The 19,800-nt window shown below is 50.0% G+C and overlaps 7 protein-coding genes across 7 annotated transcripts; 2 read left to right on the top strand and 5 right to left on the bottom strand.

Moving 5' to 3' along the window:
• Positions 1–6: 6 nt before the first annotated feature.
• Positions 7–1,950, bottom strand: ANOM_005358 (TolB family protein; the record flags this gene model as incomplete). Its single annotated transcript, XM_015550615.1, has 1 exon — positions 7–1,950. The coding sequence occupies one exon, from the start codon at positions 1,948–1,950 to the stop codon at positions 7–9; it is 1,944 nt and encodes a 647-aa protein (XP_015407830.1).
• A 1,099-nt stretch (positions 1,951–3,049) lies between these two features.
• On the bottom strand, positions 3,050–3,610 carry ANOM_005357 (GNAT family N-acetyltransferase; the record flags this gene model as incomplete). The annotated part of the gene is made up of 1 exon (XM_015550614.1): positions 3,050–3,610. One exon carries the CDS (start codon positions 3,608–3,610, stop codon positions 3,050–3,052), a length of 561 nt encoding a protein of 186 aa, XP_015407846.1.
• Positions 3,611–5,533: 1,923 nt separating this feature from the next.
• On the top strand, positions 5,534–6,293 carry ANOM_005356 (Mpv17/PMP22 family protein; the record flags this gene model as incomplete). Its single annotated transcript, XM_015550613.1, has 5 exons — positions 5,534–5,544; positions 5,598–5,652; positions 5,712–5,817; positions 5,870–6,175; positions 6,223–6,293. 5 exons carry the CDS (start codon positions 5,534–5,536, stop codon positions 6,291–6,293), a joined length of 549 nt encoding a protein of 182 aa, XP_015407845.1.
• Positions 6,294–6,785: 492 nt separating this feature from the next.
• Positions 6,786–8,697, bottom strand: ANOM_005355 (putative amino acid permease; the record flags this gene model as incomplete). The annotated part of the gene is made up of 7 exons (XM_015550612.1): positions 6,786–7,220; positions 7,271–7,596; positions 7,665–7,688; positions 7,752–8,215; positions 8,266–8,379; positions 8,440–8,510; positions 8,569–8,697. 7 exons carry the CDS (start codon positions 8,695–8,697, stop codon positions 6,786–6,788), a joined length of 1,563 nt encoding a protein of 520 aa, XP_015407844.1.
• Positions 8,698–9,362: 665 nt separating this feature from the next.
• Positions 9,363–10,661, top strand: ANOM_005354 (uncharacterized protein; the record flags this gene model as incomplete). The annotated part of the gene is made up of 4 exons (XM_015550611.1): positions 9,363–9,704; positions 9,769–9,990; positions 10,047–10,189; positions 10,250–10,661. 4 exons carry the CDS (start codon positions 9,363–9,365, stop codon positions 10,659–10,661), a joined length of 1,119 nt encoding a protein of 372 aa, XP_015407843.1.
• A 1,167-nt stretch (positions 10,662–11,828) lies between these two features.
• On the bottom strand, positions 11,829–16,364 carry ANOM_005353 (uncharacterized protein; the record flags this gene model as incomplete). Its single annotated transcript, XM_015550610.1, has 7 exons — positions 11,829–12,903; positions 12,968–13,960; positions 14,011–14,177; positions 14,235–14,249; positions 14,718–14,866; positions 14,967–15,040; positions 15,091–16,364. The coding sequence occupies 7 exons, from the start codon at positions 16,362–16,364 to the stop codon at positions 11,829–11,831; spliced, it is 3,747 nt and encodes a 1,248-aa protein (XP_015407833.1).
• A 536-nt stretch (positions 16,365–16,900) lies between these two features.
• ANOM_005352 (class-II fumarase/aspartase family protein) lies at positions 16,901–18,388 on the bottom strand (the record flags this gene model as incomplete). Its single annotated transcript, XM_015550609.1, has 3 exons — positions 16,901–17,825; positions 17,881–18,120; positions 18,186–18,388. The coding sequence occupies 3 exons, from the start codon at positions 18,386–18,388 to the stop codon at positions 16,901–16,903; spliced, it is 1,368 nt and encodes a 455-aa protein (XP_015407832.1).
• Between the last annotated feature and the right edge of the window lie 1,412 nt (positions 18,389–19,800).

Below are 19,800 nucleotides of genomic sequence, written 5' to 3'. Positions count from 1 at the left end.
ACTGCTCTACTCAAGCACCTCGTTGGGTAGGTACAGCGCCATCGAATCCTCCCAGATACTGTCGGTGAGGATAGTCTTATTCGAGCCGTCTGCATTCATGACGAATATCTGACCGTACGGCTGGAAGGTGTTGTCATAAATGGCGGCTTCATCCCGGAAGCCATACATGCCGCTTGCATACAGAATGCGGCCGTCCGCTGTCCATGTCGCATGGGCATCGTTGGCTCCGCTCGATGTGAGCACCTTCAGGTCCGACCCATCCGGACGTATAGTGCACACGTCAAAGTTGGTGTAGCTCGTCCGACGTGTGAAGACGATTTGCTGCCCATCAGGCGAGTAGAATGGAAGGTTGTCCCGGGTGGTAGTCAAAACGCGAACACTCTTATCGGTCACATCCATGATACGAAGCCCAAACTCCGCACCCCATACGCGGTAGACCAAGTACCGCCCATCCAACGAGTAGCTAGGGAATCCCGCATTGATTGTACCGTTGGTGAGGATCTCATAATATGATCCGTCTGCTTTGGCTCTCGCAATGTATCCCTTCCCCGTCGCGCGGGATTGGAACCAAGCCCCAATACCAAAGGCAATCCACTCCCCATCGGGGGACCAGGTGGGCTGGAATGCGCCGGCGAGGCCCTGGCCGACCTCGCTGGAGCTGATGTTGCTTTGGGTCAGTGGGTCAAAGACGAGCTTTTGATCCATTCCGTCGGGTCTCATGGTGACGATGCTGGAGTTACCGAGTTGCTTCTGTGTGATCGCCAGTCGACCCTGTTGTGATAGATCCGGGAACACGTCGGTAAAGCGGTATTCCCACTCGGGATCCCAGCTGTAGAGTTTCTTCTCCATTGCACGCGCCTCGAACTCCGACTTCTCATAGACAACGGACTTGCCGTCCGGCGACCAGGACGGCGAGCGCATTGTCCCATTGATCACAGCTCGAGTTGAGCTCTCCGCCGTGTAGTGGATGCCTTCGTTCGATCCGCCCTTCACCAGGTACCCAATATTGTCTGCGGTTACGTATTGCGGAGAGACCTTCACCCCCGTTCCACTCGTATGCTGGATCCGATCCAGTCCCGTAGCAAAGTCGACGGACACAATCTGCGAAGTGGCACTGGCGACCGACTCGGGCCGATGTGCGTCCCATGTGTTTTCCGTCGTAATCTCGTAGAAGATGATCCGCGAGCCGTCTGGCGACCACCTGGGAGACCCTAGACTCCAGCCCTCCTTGGATGCGATCTTCCGAAAGTCCCTTCCGTCTGGCCGGATGACATACACCGACAGCTCCTGTGTGTGCTCCCAGCCTGTGCCATTCCCGTGCCCACGCCATTCCGTGTTGCGATCCGAGGAGAACGCGAGCCATTCGCCATCGGGTGACCAGCTGGGGCGGAAGAAGCCATTGGGTTTCGTCGGGTCACCCTTGACTCCCTCCAGGTTGGTGAGGTTACGTTGTTCGCCCGTCGTAAGATCCATCACCCAGACATTGGTCGTGTATCCGTTCGCTGTGGAGACCCATGCCACCTTGCTGGCATCGGGCGACAGCACACCTGCATCCTCGACGGAGGAGGTTGCCACCAGCTTCTCCAGCCCGGAGCCGTCCGCGCGACAGCGGTAGAGGTCCGAATTCCCGTCGCCATTGCGCTCCGAGGTGAAGGTAATCCATTGTCCATCGGGTGAGAAAGAGGCATGGTAGTCGAATCTGGAGTTGTTTCCCAGCAGTTTCCGCTCGTTGCTGCCGTCGATATTGGCCACGTACAGCTCCGACAACGACGGACCAATCCGGTTCATAAGCATCACTCCCTTTTTGCCGGGAGCTGGTAGTCCCCGAGCCGAATGGGTACGGGGCATCATCTCGAGGTTTTGCTCCATTGCAAAGTGCATCGCTTTGTGGGCCGTCGCCAAGCTTGAGCCCACCGCGAGGGCCCATGCCGTAGAGGTAAGCCAGCGCATGTCTGTGTGCTCGAATGTTCCTTGACGAGGGAACAGTGCTTAAGCGAGGAAGATGGGGATATGGTATTTATGCGAATTGACGGCATTCTGCCAAGCGGAAAGCCTGCGCTTGTGGATTCAGTGACCAACCAGCTAGTGGGCAACTGCACAGTGCATAATCAAGCGTTATGAAACGGTGGCACATCGGCTGAGGCTTGCTTTGCATGTGTGCCATGATAGGCAACATGTTCGTCGATCTGCGAAGCAGACTGCCTGTGTCCAGACGTCGCCAAGACTGCAGAAAATTAATCGATATTAGGATGGGCGTCCATGTTCCCCAGCTTGCGCAGCTTAGCGGTCTCATCCACAGGCTACTTCACTCGAAGCGACAAGGATCTGCATGGTCGTTTATAGATTTCTTCTCCTGGTGGTGATTATCGGATAAGATTATGTTTTCAATCTCCGAGTCTATGCTCTATATGATTATCTCGGCCGAGCTTTGCTGAGGGTCTGCGTATTATCTCCGAGACAGACGAGTGGAATCGGTGGAGGCTTCAAGACTCCAGAGACCGGATGGTCCAATCTGATAAGAAGAAGGACCTGTCGAGCTCTTGGCACACAGAGGGAATTGATTGATAATTAATGTCTGGCGGCGAATTCCCGACTGATGCGAGGATGAGAGGCCACTGGGCTTGGGCCATTTCTACCGAAATGATCCCAGTGGGACCGGCTCATCAGATAGACGGCAGTATTGTCGGTTCAAGCCGCCAGATGGCCCTTTCGTTAGTGGAAATTCTGATGAGAAGTTAGCAATGGCTCGTAGAGGGAGAAGTACGCCGTGAAACCATGTGTGGTCTCTACTTCGGTTGTCAGAGTGGCTCTGAAGAGTCCTGACTCAACGCAGGATGGACAACTTGCTCTCTTCGGCCAGCTACGAACTGTATGGTACGGATTGTGTAGGAGTGTTAAAGTATATTTCGTACATTACCCCCGGCAGCTGCATAAACCTTGACATATACATTAGTGGCGTGTTCTTCCGAGAGGCACATATTGACATCCTGAACGCTCTCAGGCTAATCCTTCCGACAGATCCACCTCAATCGCCAATTCTCAGCAAGAATCAAGCCATATTGGCCTTCCCCTTCCTCCCCATCATGATTCCGCCCTCACTGACACTGCTCGTATCCAAGACAGTCATCTCCAAACGCTTCTCGTACGCCTGCTTGCTCTTCTCCGCCGACGTCCGCAACATAAACCACCTCAAGTGTGGCAGCGGTCGCAATACCTCATCCACGCAATCGATTAGCCAGCCCCCAAGACCGTGACCCTGATAATCTTGGAGGATATACAAGTCAGTCAGATATGCGAATGTAACATTGTCCGTGATAAGCCGCGCGAATCCGATCTGTTCTACATTCTGTTGTGCGTCGGTTGGACCATCAGTTGAGATGCCGTTGCATTCCCCATTCTGGCCAGTAGTCTTCGGCGTGGTTTTGTACACTCCGAAGCAAAAGGAACTCTCAATGATCTGCTTTAGGATATCTTCGGGGTAGCTTTTCGTCCAGTACATGAAATCCTTGTCGAACGCGGCGTTGATGGCTGACACCGAGAGGAGGTTTTTATCCGTTGACACAAGAAACGAATCTTTGGTCCAGGCCTGAGGTTCGATGGGTAACGTCATGGCTTAAGGACCGCTGACGAGATGGTGATTGCCCGTGAGCTCAGTTCAATTCTGATGTGTGTTTCCGTGGTTTGGAGTCCGCCGTCTTGGTATACACTGGGCGCTCGATTGCTCGGCAAGATTATTTTTTGCACTGACAAAGATGTACAAAAGAAATATGAGGATGTGCTGGACCGTGGGATGTGTGAGGAAGACTCTTATTATATCTTTGTCTTTGTAAGCTCAAGTACGAGATGAGTCACAGTAAATCTTGGCAGTCGATTGCGAATCTGCGAACGTCGAAGAATGGTTGATAGGCATCAGTAGATATCATACGAAGATAACCCTGTTAGATTTCTTAGAATTGGACGCCATGGCGTATCTTGGGGTTGTGTACAAGCTTCTGACAGGATTTTCGGGCGCGATGTTTATTCACTGCTACGGAAGGGAGAATCATAGCTATCTTACAGAAGCGGACCTATTGAGGAATCTTCGCGACTAGTAGAATTGGAAAAGATAGAAACACCCTCTCAATCAGTAGAATAGCTCGATGCTACAGAGTTTTAGCGTCGAGGACAGAAAACAGATCGTCCCGGTTGGTGACAATATCAGAGTCTCCGAGGTCGATGAAGCTTTGCCACATCCCATCCAAATCACTCATCCTTTCGAGATTAGTGGCGAGACCTGGATATGGTAATTGTGGAGGATATCGATGGGTGACTTCAAAAACCGACCAGCGACAGAAGATGTTTCATCGGCCTACTTCAGCACACCTTCGTTGTCTTCATGTTTATCAATACACAATCCGTAACGAGGACAGTGGTGGCCAAGAAGAAGGTCCAGAGAAATGTAGCCAACCGCACGTCCATAGTTTCTAATCGTACACCAGTCACCAGAGAAATGCTACAGAGAGCTATCAATCACACGATTGAGGCCCCACGACTGCCAACGCCTTCCAGCCGCCTGGTATCACCCTCGCCATCGGAGATATATGAGGGACGAGCCACGGCCGCGACACTTGTTGCAGGATTGCTCCTCCTTTCATCAAGCCCATGAGATCGGAGAACGATGTCTTCGAGTCTCTGTAAGCGGGTTAAGATATCATCATGGATGTGATCGGAGAGAGCTGGTTGGATTGACGGAGGCACGGCATGTACTCTTTCGCACGGAACTCCACGCGTCGAGCAAATTGAGCATGGCTGCCCCCGGTTGCACTTCAGCTTCATAGTGTGACAAAGCCAGCAGGAGATAGGAAGCTGCCGCCGTCACCGTTGCTGCATTCGACCTTATGAGTCTTTAACAATCCGGACAGTCGTATGCGTTCTTGACCACTTGCCGGACCTTGTACTGGAATGAGACTTTCTTGAGGAAGGGATGTTATACGACTCGATGAAATTGACAGCGCAATCCAGAGCAATACCTCTGCAGATTCTACGAAGTGGCTCGAGAGTAAGCTGACAATAATGTCCTTGGTTCAATACTCTGTATACATCATCGTGTGCAAGGGCCATAGAGAACCATACTTTCAACCAGGAAATCTCGCCACAGAGGAACAATATAAAAACAACATCGATGTCCGGGCCCTTCGAGGTAGTGGAACGGGATGTTTTTCTCATTCAGCATGTACTTTCTGGCTCCAGACGATACGCACGCCAGAGACCCTCACAGTATGATTCAACGCCACCTTATTCGCAGGTCCAACACGCATTAAGGACAGCCGTTGACTACTATCGTCCAACTCCGACGCTGGTGGAGACATGTTGATCAACGGCGGCGAGTGGCGGATGGGTTTCCGAATCGGGAACATTCCGACATTGCGTCACAGTCATTGGAATGCAGGTTTTTGTCAACATTCAATCGTGAATTTCTCAAGGAGTTCATTCTTCTTTCCCTCTCAGGTACATTTCCATTCGGGACAAATCACCCTCAAACTCTTGCTGCACAATGTTCAGTTGGTAAGCCATTTCCCCCCTCGGTACGCTACCTGGTCCTGATGCAATGCACGCAGGTATCAACGAAGCTTAATTCAGCGCCCCGTCTTGACCCAAAGTTTAACCACAGCGGTATGTAATGCTGCTACAGTCTCCCAACCTAGTTTACGGTGGCTAACGAGCATCCGAAGTGTCTCTTCGCCGTGGGAGACGGTCTCGCGCAGCAAGGGGTGGAGAAGAAAGGCATTGCTCAACATGATGTAACCCGTACTGCCCGCATGGCACTCTACGGTGGAGGTGAGCCGCACTTGTGCTTGTGTTGAAAGTCGTATGGCTGAGTTTGTTGCAGCTGTGTTCGGTCCGGTTGCCACCAAATGGTTTCAATTTCTGCAAAACCGCATCCATCTGGGCACCCCGGGAAAAACCCTCGCTGCTCGCGTCGCCACGGACCAGCTAGTTTGTGCTCCGACCATGATTGGCGTTTTCCTCTCCAGCATGTCCCTCATGGAAGGAGGTGATCCGAAGGAGAAGCTGAAGAAGACATATTGGGAGGCCCTCCGGACCAACTGGATGATCTGGCCCGCCTTGCAGACCGTGAATCTGTATCTTGTACCGCTGCAGTACCGAGTTCTGACGGTCAATATATTCAACATTGGTATGTCATGTCCATTTCTTGGGATGAGTGCATGCTAACCCCGTCAGGGTGGAATTGCTTCTTGAGCTTCTTGAACAATGCCGAGAAGGGCCATCTTCAAGAGCTACCCGTTGTCTGATTGCTCCTGAACCAAGGACCTTGAACGGGTCAATCAAGCACGATGCGCACAATACTGGGGCGAAAAAAGGGTCGATCATTTTTCTTCACTTTGGTTGTTCGCCTCGACGTTGGAGAATAGCGGTAGGTTTCCCTTTTGGGACAAACCCCGTTTAACGTCGGAACACCCAATTCGGTATTCCCGGCCCCCAGCATCGAAACAGGACCGAAGCGGTAACATAACATATGCGGTCCACTAGCATCAACGATCAATAGAATCAAGTTTTGAAGCGAGATCTAGTTGTACGATTATATAGACTCTACATGAAATCCCGTTTTAGTTTAACGCTGCACGGCATATCCTATCCTGTATTATCCATCTCGACCGATTCGGTCGGAATCACGATGTATCTTGCTACTTCGATGTCTTCCAGTTGGATAGCTTTGAGTATTATTCTCTGTGTCAGACGTAAAGGGGAGATATAACACGCTTTTGCCTAATGCATATGTACATCTATCCCATCGCATTTACCCGGACCACCGGTCCCTTGTAAACCTTTCGGGCATAGATCAAGTAGTACACCAGAGAGAAGATGATAACGCTAACGAAGATGACAACACCCCAGTTCATGGTAGTGGCCTCTACCTCTCGGGTCAAGGGGAAGAAACTGAAGGTCCAGACGATCGACAGAACCAACAGAGAAACAGTGTCGACGTAAGGGCTGAGCCGCCCCATATTCCATCGAGCAGGGGGAAGAGGCTGTTTGCGCCAGCGACGAATCCGAACGCATGAGATGGAGATGATATATGAAGACAAAAGAGCGGCGACGCCAAGCGACATAATAGCGTTGAAGGCAACTGAAGAGCCAATGTTGATGCAGGCGAGTCCAGAGACGATGACTAGACTCACGCATAACGCATTCAATGGGACTGTAAATGTGGGATTAACCTGAGGATCTGTTAGTGTTGTACTAAAACATGCTATGGGTTTAGTCCTACCGTAGCAAAGAAATCGGAGAACGGAAGTCCTTTGTCTCGTGCAAAGGCGTAGACCTGTCGGGACGTGGTGGCTACATTACTGATAGCAGCGCAAAATTGCATGGCCATAATCACAACAGTCATGCCGGTGGCGGCCTTGACGGACCCAGTGGAGTTGAGAAAGACTTGGATGAATGCAAAGCCAGTTTGGGACGCCATGACCTCATCAATGTCGCCAATGCAGAAGGCAAATGTGATGATCATAACTAAGCCAGTGGAACCGTTGAGAATCAAGGTCCAGATCATACCCAAGGGAAGGACTCGGGAAGCGTCACGAATTTCCTCTGCTGCTCTGGGTCAGTATGACTTCAAGCTCATGTTCCTATGTCGGACGCAGGTTCAAAGCAAGACATACACATATGGACAGCCGAGTCAGGGCCTTCAAAGGACATGTGGCGTTAGCATGGGTCTTGAAGGTGAACCGGCTTTGACAAGCACATACCGATCAGGGCATAAATGGGCCCAACCAATCCAACTAAACAGGATAGTCCATTGGAGCCCCATCCTCCGCGATCTTCGATTGAACCGAATACCTCTGAAGCTGCTGGCCTTGGTGATAGGACCCACAAGGGGATAAGAATCCCAAAGAAACCAAAACAATGGATAACCAGAATGATTCCTTCAATCAGCGGCAGCTTCTGCGCGAGAAGGGTGTTAAACAACAATGCTACAAACGCCACTGCAATAACCAGAAGCGTGACATGCCAGGGTTGGTAGGTGTACGAGTCTGGATAGTTGATCGCGATGACGCCCACCATCATGTTCGCCACAGTATATGAACATCCCGCAATCCCGGTATGCCATCCCAGGACACAGATCCAGCCGGTGATATAGCTCAGGATGCACTGGCAACTCGGGGGAGCAAATTCCGACACCCAGTGATACTGCCCGCCAGATGTCGGTGCCCTGGTGCCAGTCAGTCATGGGATAAGACCAAGGAATTTGGGAGTACGGACATAGACGCCATCTCTGCCATGGACAGAATCACAAAGCTAAATCCAACCAGCCCTCCCAGATATGTGTAGATCATGCCTCCTTTACCACCATTAGTAAGGCCATACGACGAACCACTGCCCATCTGTTAGTCAATTCAGTGCGACAGAATGATAATGCGTCGGGGCAGCACCTACAATAGAACAGCCTCCCAGGTGCACATTAAAACCGCCGTAAACCCAAGCACTGATAGAAAGCGGAAGTTCCGCTACGGTAAGTCAGTCCAGAAACGATACTGTGATGTCTTTTGTCTCCCCTTTACTGACATTCAACTCCTGATCTCTGCCCACTCGCCACATATCTTTGCGATCTTGCATCGTTCCACCTTTTGCGGACACGCCACCTTCGTGGCTTGACATGTACCCCACTGACTTGACTGCTTCATCCTTCCACATGATGAATTTACTCCACGCTTGTTGTCTCACAATGAGAGGCGGACTCGAGGCTGAGAGTACTGGCAGCGAGGGAGCGGAGTGAAAAGTCTGAGAGAGAAAGAAAAAGAAAAAAAAAAAAAAAGGCTCAACTGGAAGTTGGAGGGGAATAAGTGCAGGGTAAATCAATCAGTTTCAACATGGGTATTCAGTCTCGACAGGGGTTTGGGACGCTAGAGCAATATCTCCTACGCCAGCCGAGTGCTACTCTCCGGGATATAGATTGCACCGTGGATGCTAACCTTTCCCAAAATACGCCTCCGCTTAGTTTGGTATGCTGGTTTGGGCCCCTCTGAGAGTCAAGGATTAACATGAAGTAGTATTTCCTCGACCATGAACGAATTAAGAGGCTGCTTATTTGTGCATTGGGTGGTCGCCGCGCTTTTTATCCCTGCAAAACGGTGGATCAGCGAGCGATTTCTCCCGACGATCTTTATTTAGTTCAGTTCAAATTCTTCTTTTATTACTTATTTTTATTCCGAGGGACTCGAATCCCTGGACTTTCGACTACTTCCAAAGCTGTCAGAATTTTACTACGAGTCCGGTCTTCCCTTAACAGTAGTGAAAAATGTGCACCTCACCCGTCTCTGATCGTATAGGCTTCACCACCGCGTAAAAAGTCCGTCGCCATGGGGGAATACGCCCCGTACGTGATATCGGCCACCGATCGAAGCGGCCTGCTCGTCATTGTTGCGACTCTTTTCATGTCGTGGATGGTCATCGTCTGTTTAATCCGTCTCTATATGCGTCTAGAAATGAACGGACCTATTCGAATTGATGACCTGGTGGTCTTCTCAGGCGGCGTAAGTAGGTCCCTGCTTCTGCAGAAACTGTGGGCTAAGTTTTACGATGTGTCTACATGGCAGGCTTTCGGAATAGCCCATGTGGGAACGATCATGCATGGAGTATCCCACGGGCTGGGCAGATCCCAAAATGAAACCTCTGCATCCGACCTGAAGAGTGCCGCACAAGTAAACGCGACCTGCAATCCATCGACGAAGTCGAACACTGCTGATAGCATTATCAATCCTTTAGACTCTGTATGCTGCCAATATTTTATTCCTTGTCGGCCACGGTGCTGCGAAAGCCTCCGTTGGATTCCTCCTGCACCGGCTAGGCCGGGAGAAGGGGTATCTGCTGGCGTGCAAAGCCACTTTAGTTGTGACGGTGCTGTGGATGATCGCCTCAATACTAGCCATTGCACTCAGTTGCACGGCTCAATACCAGTGGTCCAGTGAGGAACATTGTCTCGGCTTGGTACGTGGAACCTCGGCATATTTGCAGACGAAACTGGGACCAACTTACGGGAACAGGGCATTGCTTGGAAAGCAGTCAGTACGTTCGATGTCATTATTGAGATATGCCTGATTGTCCTCAGTGTGGTGTTGGTTTGGGGAATCCAAATGCGTCGTAAAGAGAAGGCGACGGTCATTTTTGCATTTGCGACTCGGATCTCGTATGTTGCTTCTCCCTTCTGGCCAAGTACTGAATTAACCGTATTGTATCTCCCTGGCAGAATAATCGTTCTGATCATTATCCGGCAAAGATACCTGAACACCTCGCTATTCCGCCCCGACGCTCCATTGCATGTTTCGAACTCTTTGGTCATGACAATAGTGTTGCTGCATTGTAGCATCATGGTGGCGACGATCCCATGCCTCAAACCGTTCATTATTGCATTCAATACCGGCTGGGGACAAGGCGTAGCGGATAGCAAAGGGACCACATACTACAAACAATCGGCTACGAGCGCTTCAGGGAATGCGTCACGAAGCCGTGGACCACATAGCTTTGGGGCAGAGGAGGAAGAGCTCGATTTGACGGTCGTCCGACAATCTCATGAAAGCCAGCATTCGCGGCAGCTGATCATTCATCAGACCCGAGAATGGATCGTGGAAGAGACGTATGAAATGAAGCCGATGCGGTAACCATCTGCGATATGAGCTCAGAGACCCTTTGCATAGCTACAAATAACCTACCCTACCCGAAACTGGAAAATGTACACGTTACTCTGGAGGAGTCGAGAATCTTGCCCGAGTCTCAGAAAGCTGCTAGGGTCTGGTGGGCTAAAACAATCGGCGCTGTTAGTGCCGCAACTATTACGTGGCACTACAACCCTCAAGGATTTTAACCCGGTCGATCCCTGGTCTAGCGCCACACAGAGCTAGCACTGGTCAGGCAGGTGGCATTCGACGATACTTGTGTGTAAAGTCATTGGCCGTTGCGTTTGGATATAATTCATTCGGTTGGCGGATTGGACCATCGTGACTGGTCGCGCAAACCCACAGCACCGTATGATATATGGAGCCCATATACGGAGTACACAGTAGAAGGCTTCCACTCTGGCTCCACCGATGGCATACTATCCCTGATGTACAGCCGCTACTACGTGGGTCTGTCTGACCCTGACAAGCACTTCATCGTCGTTTCTGGCTGTCACACCTGTAACATGCGGCAAAGATCAACTTAAGATCAGTGATGTTTTGGATCTCTCCATAGATTGCGTTGGCAATACCGCACGTCCTGTTGAGCCATGTCATGGTAAACTTCCCACATTTACGATACCCTCGTGGGTTTCTTGTAGAGGCTCCTCGTCGGCATATCCAGGGTTACATTGGCTAGTAGTCCGAGGTTGGCAAACACGTACCTTAGCCCACGACCCACCATTTAATGCTGCTCTTGTCTGGGAACAGAATTCCGCGATCAACGATCCTTGAAGATAAAAGTACTAAACATCCTATTCGGCCCGTTCCGTTCCATGGAAAGAACAGTCTCTTTGCTGCCTTTCACTCTTCCATGCATATCTCGCAACAGAGCTTCTTCACTTTACACTACTGGCGAAGGCTAGTGGTTTCTAGCACGTATGGGATGCATCTTTGTGTTGGCTCTTGAAGTCGTGTGCAACTGAGACTGAATTATATGAACAATACCACGCTGGAGATAATACAATCTTGATACCAGGTATGCTGGAGAGAAAAGCCACGTCTGCACCGAAGACAGCGAGTCAAGTATTATTTAATCTCCATGACGTTCTCCAAGTGGTAACCCAAAGATGATTTGATCGGCACAGAGTCACTACATACTACCGCCAACCGTTAATTCTCCCAAGGAATCAACAGCGGGTCGGTAAGCTCAAATATCTCCATTTGATTGATCTCGTCGATGGACAGTGGTGCCCAGAGGGAGGAAGAGTAGTCTGGAAATAGTGTTGGTTGCGCAGGTCCGGCTAATGAATGAATGTCGGTGACTATTGGTCTCGCTTGAGGAATCGGACTTTCCATTGAGTGCTGGCTGAACGGTGGCCAGGACCACGAGCCACCCTGACTGTCCAGTGTTCGCGTACAAAGATAGTGAAGATAGGACGATGCCTGTCGAAGGGATTCTATAGTGTCTGTCGTAGAGGGAGACCTTGGTCTTCCGGAACCCACTCTTTGGTCCAAGTGCGCAGCTGATTTAGATAGAAGAGTGATAGCGATATGAATGAACTGGGGGAGGGTATCTGGTTCTGATGAAATACCGGGCCGCTGGGTTGGGGTTTGAACCCACCGGTCATAGAGAAGCATCAGCCCGCTCTGGAGAACAAGGTGATGACCTGACGGCCATATGTGAGGTGTGAACGACACCTCTGAGGCTAACTCAAATGCTAGAATGAGGTGCGTGGTTGCTTCCTTGCAAGACCGCAGGCTATCCGCAAATTGTGGTTCTTGTTGTCCAAAAGTCAATGCAGGGCGATGGATGAGCATGGTGGCTAGCTCTCCTAAGATGAACAACCATAGAGATATAATATCGGGGTGTTCGACAGGGTTGTAGGCAGTGTTGTTATTGTTTCTGTTATGTAGTCTCGTCTGGATAAGTTCCCCAGTCCGTGCGACGTTGGGTAAACTTGATTGAACATTTTGTTTCCAAAGATCAAGTTCACGTTGAAGTCGAAAGATCTTGGCAACTCCACCTCTTCGGTTGGTGGTCGTATACATTTGTTCTAGACACCTGGATAGGATTTGTGCGAGATGAACATACTGGAGGAATGGCTCGATATGGGTAGTTTCTCCAGGTAACGGGTACGACAGCTGATCGCTATGCATGTCATCATAGTCGGTATTGGTAGGGAGGTCGGTGTCTGTGTCTGCTGCTTGTATGTTTCTGGGTAGACCATATAGGATGCTTGATTGTCTAGAATGTATCAATATGAATATCTTGTAATCTCGCCATCAAAAACTGGAAGGGCCTTTCTTACACGTCAAGCACATATACAGACCACCATATCCGTCTTCGCAACTCACTTTCACCGGGTGAGTGTTTGAATCGTCTAGTATGTCGATGCAGTCCGAGCGATTGCGCTAGTCTTACGACCATACCACAGACACGTACTGCTAACGAGTGCTGCGATGTCATCTGGAGATAGAGAAGGTAAAGGATTAAGCCTTGGAGACTAGGAATATCTCCTCGGCAAGGCATCTGGCCAAGTAGGTGGCTCAGTATGGTGTCCAGGTGATAAGACAAGGGCCTTGATTCAGTCGCGGCAGTACTACTATGGATGCTCTGAAGTGCTATCAAGGCATACACCTGGAGGAGAAATGGTACCCTGAGATGCGGTTCCATCGATGTGGTCCACGCATCTTTGATTGTGTCGTCAAAAGTGTCAAGGAACTGTTTTGACAACAACACAGGATATAGGATTCCCCAACATTGTTGGTACTTGTCAAATGCCTCGCGAACAGCAACAACACCCACGTTACGGAGATGATTAAGTAGAGACTCAAAGATGTTGCCCGAAGTGAGGTGGCCGTCCCCCAAACAACTTTCCACGCTTATAGGTTGTTCCAAAGCGACGGGCAATCCGTTAGGCCGTAGGATGTGCAGGCGAAACAAACATTCGGGAAAATGCTCTTGGGAAGAGAAAGTAGTCTGATACAGCTGCTGGGCCGAGAGAACAAAATGAACCCCTGTCGTAGAACCCGCAAAGAACTCGGAGTTGCCGTCGCCCAAGACCAGTCGTCCAAGGTGTGCCACCACAGAGCCATTAGCGGCCCTCTCTCCTCCATGCTGCGTGTAGCCACCCGGGCGAGATGCGGTAACCAGCTCCTTCAACTGTTCGATCTCTTTCTTCTGCGACACAATAGTCTCACGGAGTTCCTCTTCTCGTGCTGAGAGAAGTTGCAGCTGGTCTCGAGCTGATTCCAGCTCTTGCGTGAGTTGTTGGATGAGTTCTTCGGTGGGTTCAATGTACCTATCACCGGGTTAGCAGGAATGTAGAAGAATAACAACTAGGGTGTATACCCTCGTGGAGTGGTTCTCCGTTTCAGTTGGACAGACACTGAGCATTCAGCACCTGCCCTCTCACATTTCCCACACTTGAACGAATGAACAAGTGAGCCGTGGTAGACGGAAACGGAGGCAACAAGAAACAGACCTTCGGCCGGCGTCCATCGCACTTGACTCTTTTCCTGCAAGTCTGGTCAGATCTCCCATGATATCATTGGATTTTTCTATCGTGTGCTTACACGCGGCACCGATCGCTATTGTGAAGCAAGGTTAGTGTGGATGTAGACAGAGGGATTCATCATTCCACCCACTTGGGATGCTTGTGCATGCAGAGGAACCCCACTTACCAAACCTGGGCTGGCCGTCTTTCGGCCATTCTTTGCAGCAGACGTGACAAGGATGTGACAATATGACTGTGATCGTCAAGTCACCGACATTGGTCGAGGGGGGTTGAGGAAGGTGGTGATTGCATGGAATAAGGGCAGCGGGATAAGCGGCTATTCCGGCATGGAGTTTTTGATGGGGAATCCAGGCATCCATATCGCCGCGCCTAAGGCAGCACTACGGGCCTAGCTAAGGCTGGAAATGATCGGCACGTTCGCCTATACAGATGGTTTGCATTTGCATCTCTCTCTGCGATTCTACCAAATGATGATCGCCGTGTCTTCTTTTACCACACCAACTTCCGTACCCTCTAATACATGCCCGTTAACCTGCTACACTTTCTCCTCGTGTCGGATCTCCTCCTTCTCTTGTGCCCAGTCTTGCTCGAGTGCCAATTGAGGATTTTCCCTCGCATACCGGACAGTTGCAAAGACCGACGGGCTGTTCCGGAAAATCAAGTCAATTTCTTCGAGCGATCGACCATTGTCTGCTTTGGCGTCAGTAGTGCACTCCAGCGAGAGCGGAAAAGAATTTATTCACCTCGGGATAAAAGAAGTAGACGGAGATAGGGATGCAGAACCCAATACAGGTAAACACAATGTAGTACTGATACCCGATAGTGTTGATCGCTACCGGGGTAATCATCGTGACAGCGAAGTTCCTGAGAGTATGATTAGCATCGGCAACACAATAAATCAGAAAGATACGCACCACAGCCAATGGTTAGCAGTGGAAATACTCGACATGGCTACTCTCAGCTTCGTTGGCGCCACCTCGGTACAGTACAGGAAATTGGCGCCCAAGAAGCCGATTGGAATGAAGAAATTGAAGAGAAACACGAAGAAAACACTAGCCACCTGGGCACCAAAGTTCGAATGTGGAAAGGAAGTCGCAAGGGCGAGTCCCATCATACAAGTCGCCATTCCCGTGCCACTCACCATGAGCACAAAACGTCGCCCAAATCGATCGATGGCAAAGAAACCCACAAAGCAGGAGAGGAGTTTCCACGTCAAAGTCCCTCCGGATAAGATTCGAGATGTCTCGGAATCCATGTGAAGACCCTCCTGGAAGATGACAGTTGAATAGACGGAAATCAAGTTCCCCCCAGACATTTGTTGGTAGAACTGCAACAAGATACACAAGCAAAACCGGTAGAGAAGGCGATCCTCTCCCATCTTCAGCATATCGCCAAGCGACGCCGCAGTGCGGCCGGACTGTTCCAACGAGCGTTCGATTGCGGATAATTCATCAATGATTCTCGTGTCATCTTCTGATAGCCCCTTGAGCGCAGCAAGGGTGTTTCGTGCTTCCTGAATGCGACCTTGTTGAGACAGCCACCGTGGGGACTCTGGCATTACTAAAATAACAAGACTCAAAAGAAGCGAAAACAGGATTGGGATGGCGATCGGTGGCCGCCAAGATGCTGAACCCGTTTTGATTTGGTAAAATCCTAAGTTGATCCAAGCCTGCAGCACATATCCAATGGAGATGAAAAGCCCATCCAGAACGACGTGCTTTCCGCGGTTCGTGGAGCTAGAGCATTCACTCTGCCAGGTAGGGACTGTACCGCTCAACATCCCCACCCCAGCACCTAGGATCACTCGACCGATGATGAGCTGAGCGAGTTGGAACGAAGATGCTTCGAGGACCTCCCCAACCATGGTGAGGATGGCCCCTGCGAATATCACGATACGACGTCCAAACCTGTCGCTGGTATATGAACAAGAAAGGCACCCAATCATCGCCCCCAATGTAAAGGTGGCCACCACAACGCCCTGTATGGTGGCATTTGAACTCTTCTGTTCTCCTTCAGTGTGAACAGTATCGATCCGAGGGAAGTGATTCGTGAAATCCGTCACCGAAACCAATCCACCAAGGTTGGATTGATTGTATCCGAATAGAATGAAAGCAGGACAAACAACCAGAAGAAGTTGTGCTAAGGTAAGAGCGCTTCCACGAAGGCCCATGAATGATGGTGATCCCATGTTTCAAGCAAGTATTGGACAGAGCCGAATAAGGTAGAATCAGAAAGTGTGCCCGGGGGTAAACTGCCTTCTTCTGGGTCGATTCGATATTCATACCTCTTTTATACCATATGCTGCACTTTGTTATATGCCTCATGTCTGGGGTTGTGGGGAAATCAGCTGATCCGGGGTACAGACATTCTGGGGTCGGGATTAAGCCCTAATCCGAAGGCATATCGTCGTTGGGGGTGGAATAATGCCCTAACCCTTCTCATCACGACAACAAGGGCAGTTTTGATAGACGATACGTCTCGGCACATCGTTATTCGAAAGTAGTGCGAAGGTTACCCGAGATAAAATCTATACACTATGGTATCTGCATACCATACGGGTATCTCCTGGGATATCGAACCCATGGCGATTCCCGTACCATGTCGAGATGCCATTCTTCGCACCTTGTTACTAGCGACATCTACATTGTCATCATGCTCGTACAGGAGAGATTGATATACATAGCCTAGTTTTATTGTATTTAACTACCTCTGCTTACATCGCCTTCAGCCTCGCCTTCCCTCAGCGACTCTTCTCAGAACATCATCAACCATGAGCTGACCGGACCCGAGATAATTCAATGGATCGCACAATTGGGCCAGCTTGGTCTCATTCAAATGCTCTGATACCTCTTTATTTTCCTTAAGCACGTCTAACAACACTCGATCATGTTCAATCGCTGACTTGCAAGCCTCATAGACCACGTCGTGTGCTCGTTGTCGGCCAACGAACGGTGCCAGCCCCATCATTACGGCCTCCCCGACAATCAACCCCCTTGTGGAGTGGAGATTCTTCTCCATGGAGTCTTCTTTCACGCACAGTCCTGATAAAGCAAAAGTGGTCTGATGCAAAGCGCCAACTGCGTATGTAAAGGACTCCGGGATTGCCACCCACTCCAAATGCCACGGCCCAGACGCACGTTCAAAGTCGACAACCATAGCATCCAACCCCAAGGATGCATTGGCTCGGAGAAGCTTGCTTGTAGCGAGAATGATCTCGCTGGAGATGGGGTTCCGCTTCTGCGGCATGGTTGAGGAGGCGCCGCGATGTGGCACGAAAGGCTCTGCCACCTCGTCTAGCTCATTGGACGACATGACGATGATGTCCAAAGCAATCTTCCCCAGGGTACCACCTACCAGTGCCAGAAAGTTGAGAACCTCTGCAATATTGTCACGAGCGACATGCCACGTGATCATCGGGTCTTCCAGATCAAGCTCTTTAGCTAACTGTGCTCGCACAAGTATCCCGCTCCTATCACTACCCAGAGAGGCCAGAGTCCCCGCTGCACCACCAAACTGTACCAGGAGGCATCGACGTTCGATTTCACAAAGCCGGTCTCTGTGTCTCAGGATGCTAGAGAGATAAACGGCGCACTTGTAGCCAAAGGTGCAAGGCAAGGCATGTTGCAAGTGCGTACGGCCGGCCATTGGACTAGAGTGGAGTCAGCATGCAAATATCGCTAAATCACGCTCAATGCTCAACTTACGTGTCACGGTATTTTTGCGCCATCACTTGCAAACTCTCAATCAGTCTGTTCAGATCGCGCTTCACCAAATCCAAGCCTCTTTTGATCTGAAGCATGCTGGCATTGTCCATGACATCCTGCGTAGTGGCACCCCAATGAATGTATTTCGCCAGCTCTTCAGGAGTGTTCTCCACCAACTGCATCACCAGAGGTAGAACAGGATATCCGACAATTTCGGTCTCTCGAGAGAGCCTCTCAAAGCTATTTTATTATCTTCAGTCAATGGTCAACTGTTTCACAATGATCTCGGGTCACGGTCCACGTACTCTAGTTCGATGTTACCAAGAGCCGCGGTGATCGCATCGCCAACCTCTGCTGGAATAGCATTGACTTTGGACTCTGCCCGAGCCAGGGCTGCTTCCGTCTGTACCAGGAATTTTGCATACGCTTCATCTGTAAAGATTTCACGAACCTCCTCTGTGCCAAAGAGGTTCCGAAAGATGCGGGAGTCAACAGCTGATATAGACATCGCGGCTGGATTTGCACAAAAGAAACGGGGAAATGGAAAGGGAAAGGAAAGAAGATGTCGAACTCAGTGGAAGGCAAAATCTGGATTGACGAGAGAATCCCAAGTCATATTCATGGGGGCTTGAGTCTATTAATGGAGGATTGACTTCGAGTCCTCTAAATTCCACTCAATCGGGAGACAGCGGAATAGTGCCTTATCCCGAACCCTGTATCCACCTCCACCGAACAACCGGAGATGTCGACCATTACTCCGCTTTTGGGTTCTTTAGAGAGTGCCTTTCATTTTTTACATTCTGATTCTTACCTAATCCGGGGCCCCTTGACAATATTGGTGTTAGATTCTATGGAAGCTTTCAAGTATCAGGGCGTAACCGTGAATCTGTGATTGAGTGTGGAATACAACAAGCTGGCGCTAATACTAGGACAACTGTCAACTACTTGTAGTCAACTGCACGACGGAGGTCTCAATTTCTATAGTAGATGCCCGAGCCTATGCCTCAGGGTTTGTGTGTGTTCAAGTCATTCACTAGACCCGATACAGATCCATATATCGCTTACAACATCCGTGTCCCTCCATAAATATACGAAAGCAATAATACGGATCCTCAAGAGAGCTTGATGAGATAGGCTGAACCACCGTATTAAATAGCATACGAAATATAGCACGGAAATATAGCACGGAAATATAGAGACTGCATGACTCCCCACCTTACCCGGAGCACCAGTCTCCAAGGCAAGGCAAGACATGTGGTACTACTAACCAGAGCCAACAATGCTAAGCGTGCAGATATAGATTTACCCACGCTAGCACGGTGTCTTTGTCCCTGACATTGAGCTACCACTTGATTAAGTATAATTATCCAATGAAAGATCTTCTGTACGACAGAACCTTGTTTTTGAAAAGAACATGCGAATATATTAAACATATCAAGAGCTACTAAACTTCTATCTGAAAGAACATTATATTGTTTGTAGCCATATTGTGGTAAACGAACGACGGGGGGGAAAGAATCAATGATTATATGTAAACGAGTGACAAATTATAAAGCTGAACAAACAGAGATCGATTTCAGGCGTTCAGATTAGACTAACACAGTCGGGTCGAAGTGATAAAAGGAAAGACAGGACATTCTGGAAAGAAGTTTGTTCTCAACTTTGGCACCGTCACCTATCCAGGAAGAAGCCCGCTTAGTACTCTTCACAGTCCTCGGGAGGGGGAGCTTCACATGCGGCGCAGTCGGGACTTCCGCCAGTAGTAGAAGACGAAGAGCTGCTCGAGGAAGAAGAGCTGGAAGAGCTAGAGGAGCTAGAAGAGGTATTGCCTCCGTTGTGTGTTCCCGTCTTGTGGCCAGAAGTGTTTCCATCGGTTGGAGGGTTACCGCCAGCAGGGGGATTGCCGCCAGCCGGAGGCAT

The sequence above is a fragment of the Aspergillus nomiae genome, assembly GCF_001204775.2.
Source record: "Aspergillus nomiae NRRL 13137 chromosome Unknown contig00098, whole genome shotgun sequence".
Taxonomy (NCBI): Eukaryota; Fungi; Ascomycota; class Eurotiomycetes; order Eurotiales; family Aspergillaceae; genus Aspergillus; species Aspergillus nomiae.
This window is presented reverse-complemented; position numbering and strand designations above follow the sequence as displayed.